We start from the raw sequence: 3,673 nt of genomic DNA on the forward strand, positions 1-3,673 counted from the left end.
TGGTAGCACTTTCTGTTTACTATTACTATATATAATTTCTTTTAATAATAAAATAATAACATTTATACTGTTATTATTTTTTTTCCATTTATACCCAGTATTATTTTTTTCCCCTTTGAAAATTGTAATTGTATCTGAAGGTTTTTATTTATCCAAGTCTCTTTATTTCATATACATTTTTACAATTCCAAAAAATGTGATCGATTGTTTCATGATGTTGCTTACAAAAATACATAGAGGTGAATCAACATACATTAATTTATAGATATATTTTTTCGTTGGTAATATAATGTATAATTCTATACTGTAAACACCTGAGATCAGTACTATATGTACATTTTGATTGGAATTATGTTAAACACTTCCCACTGTTTGTCAGTATTTTTCCCATTTAAATTACATGGCAATTTTGTAAATTTTGAATTGAGTAGAGTATGATAAAAAAAAGTTGCATGCCTTTTTAAAAGTTTGTGATTAATATTATTAGGGTAAATTGGATAATATTGGGCGTTTATAAATCTTCTAATATTATGTTTCTTTACATATGACATCACTGCGTGTTAAATTCCTTCACATACTATAAAGGATATGTCAACATAATAAATATCAGTCAACTCTTCTAATGTAAAAAATCTATGAATGAATTATATAAATAACAAAGACTATTTCTTTCGGCTTATTATCAACAATTATATCATCATTATTTCATAGACATTGTGTTTGCACAATTTCATTTCTAATATTGTTCTTAAACATGTTGTTGTACAATTGCCATGAATATAACACGTCTTTCCAAAAAAAGTTTTGTAAAATTTGGAATAACCCGAGTAGTTATATGATGACAATCCGCAAGCCACAATATATTGTTATTATGAATTTTTTTTTTTTTAAAAAGATCAGCCCATTTACCTGTGTTACAGAAGTTTTCTTAGCCATCCTATTTTTTGTGCCGCAATTATTTCCTTAATGTTTGGGACATTGATTCCCATCCCGCATGTTTAGAAATACATGTTACTACCATATTGTATTGAAAAGTTGTTAGCAATAACTTCTCCTCAGTTTAAAGTATTATCCATACCCCCGTCGCTGGTGCCAACTCCAATCAAGGTCCATGTGCTAAACCCCTTCCCCCATAAAAATAAATAAATAAATAGGCCTATACAAAGTGATTCAATTGTTTTAAATATAATTCTGAAGCGAACAGCATCTTCGAGCAAAGCAAGAAAATCATAAAATGTGAAGAACAGTGTCACAGTTCTTACATCATCATTTATAAAGTGCAGTGAAAATAACACCTACAATAGGCATTGTCGCCAAAGCATTAGCATAAAATAATTTGGAATTGTTTATTTAATAAAAATAATTTGTTATTGTTTTGTTTTATTATTATAATTATTATTATTTTATAGGATTTATATAGTGCACATATCCAGAAAACTGTTCATTTCCTCCGCTTCCTTGCGAGTATTCCTAGTTATGCATGTAATCAACACTATTAATTTCATTCCGAATCATTAACCTCCTACCAGGTACCTTTTATACTCCTGGATGAAGAGAGGCAAAAGCAGATAAAGCAAGCACACAAGCAGTGTGAGAGCATCAGTCTCGAACTCCGATCTTCCGATTGAAAGTTCAAAGTCTTACACGCCTCGCAGCACACTTCACAGTATTTAAGGCATCATTTCATTGGTAGTCTGCTGTTAGATGTGTTAGAATTTAAATTGTAATCAAATTTATAATTAATGCTTAATTAATTATTTTATTTGTGCAGATGGCTACAATTCAAGAGCAACAGAAAGCACTTATGCAATTGAAAATTAGCATTTTGGATGATATGACTGAGAGAGACATCATCCAGAATTTACAATCAAAGAAAATTATTGAAAATTATCGAAAGGTACAAGGATGATATTACTATTTTCTAATGAAAGGTTATAAAATATAATAAATCAAATTGCTGGGCAACATTTCTTCTCATTGTATAAAACAAATACATAAATTTATTTTAATTTGTGGCCTATATATCATTTCATCATCTTCATCATTACTGAATTTCATTAATTGAAGTAGTATTTTTATGTCAAATTTTAGGAAATCCGTCAACTGGAAGGTAAACTGAATGATGCCAGAGAAAAGCAGGAGAAAGAGTTCAAGAAGAAACTGAAAGAAATGCAAGTGGAACGAGAGAAAGCATTTCTTCAAGAGCAAGAGATTTCACTCCAAAAAATCGTAGAAAAGGATGCTAATAGTACTAAGGCCAGACTTAAAAAAGTTGCCGTAAAACACAAGCAAACAATTGAACTTGAGAATTTCAGGTAAGCCTAATTTTGGGTCTACATTTTCATCAAAGCTTCTGCTTTACATGATTTCTTGATTAGTCTTTTTAGCTTTCTCAATTCTGATTTGCCAATGTCACTGTTGCAGCTTAAATCATGACTAATAGAACCAAAAGATCAAAGCGAAATCTGAGATGAACACAAATTTTAACGAAATAAACCATTTATTTGCAAACATGTTTCCCCTGTTTCCTACAGGCATCATCCATATCTGCTATAAACTAAAAATAATTACTGCCGCTATTGTTATTATATTTTTTCAAAATGTTTACTGTTGTATGTCACAGATAATGAAAAAATATGATTCCAGAATCTTATTTTTCTAGACAAACTCTTCAGGTAGAAATACGTCAGTCACTAGAAGATCTAAGAAGACGTTTTGAAATAAAGCAATTAAAAGCAATACAAGATCAGGTAACCTGCTAAGTGTCTATGACTATAACAGATTTAATGTTAACCTTTGGGGTTGTGCAAGTGGGATGGGGGCAGGGCCGCTGTCAGGGAGAAGTGTTTCCCCCCCCCCCCCTTTCCGTCAAGGAGAAAAAGCACAATTCGTCGCATCGAAAAAAAATTATTTTATTATGTATTTTCTACATATTAGTATTAGTAGACTCTAAACAATAAGCCTTAGAAACCCATAAATTGACCCCTGAACCACTTTCGAAACCTTTTAATCTAAGCTCGATCACGTCCGTTTTGCTTTCGTCGGGGAAATCTGAACCCTCGTAAGGGGCATCGCGCCCCCACCCCCACCTATCCATGTAATCTCCTACTGTGTTTTAGAAATATTTCATATCAATGACATTCTACAGTGATTAATGCAATGTATGGTGTCTGGGTGATATTTTTTTTCGTTGTTCTGTTAAAATTGTTACACCTTCTTATATTATGTATAATTTATCTATAATTGCAAAACTATTTTTGTACTTTTTGGGGTTGTGGAGGGTTGATTGAGACGACAATCAATATCAATATAATTCTGATTCATCCCACATGTTGCAATTCTTAAAAACAGGGCTGAATACAATTGATAAATAAAGAAATAAAACAAACACGCAGTGTACATACAAAAAAACCCCATAATACAATCTTAGCTTATCATTATTTTATTTGCAAAACATTAAAATTACTTATTCTTAATCAAGAGCCTAATACCGGTTGAAACGATCGAATTTAACTTGCGTTTTATTCTACACAAAATGATTTTTATACCCGAGACCATGTGGTAATATTTCGAATTCATGGAGTATGGCATGTTCTGAGGATTTCAAAATATATTTACATTTAGCTACAATTTGTGTTGTCACAAAAGGATGACGAACTATGCAATGGACTTC

At 31.2% G+C, this 3,673-nt stretch overlaps 1 protein-coding gene across 1 annotated transcript in view; it reads left to right on the forward strand.

Moving 5' to 3' along the window:
* LOC117100108 (golgin subfamily A member 6-like protein 22) overlaps positions 1-2,812 on the forward strand; it is a 65,289-nt gene extending 62,477 nt beyond the window's left edge. The window contains exons 17-19 of the mRNA XM_033239676.1: positions 1,772-1,897; positions 2,092-2,315; positions 2,663-2,812. Coding sequence (XP_033095567.1) covers positions 1,772-1,897; positions 2,092-2,315; positions 2,663-2,762 — 450 coding nt within the window. The 3' untranslated portion in view covers positions 2,763-2,812. The remainder of the gene's footprint in view (positions 1-1,771; positions 1,898-2,091; positions 2,316-2,662) is intronic.
* The last annotated feature ends 861 nt before the right edge of the window (positions 2,813-3,673 follow it).

This window comes from Anneissia japonica, unplaced genomic scaffold, assembly GCF_011630105.1.
Source record: "Anneissia japonica isolate Jap-2015-1 unplaced genomic scaffold, ASM1163010v1 scaffold857_len152722_cov132, whole genome shotgun sequence".
NCBI classification, from domain to species: domain Eukaryota; kingdom Metazoa; phylum Echinodermata; class Crinoidea; order Comatulida; family Comatulidae; genus Anneissia; species Anneissia japonica.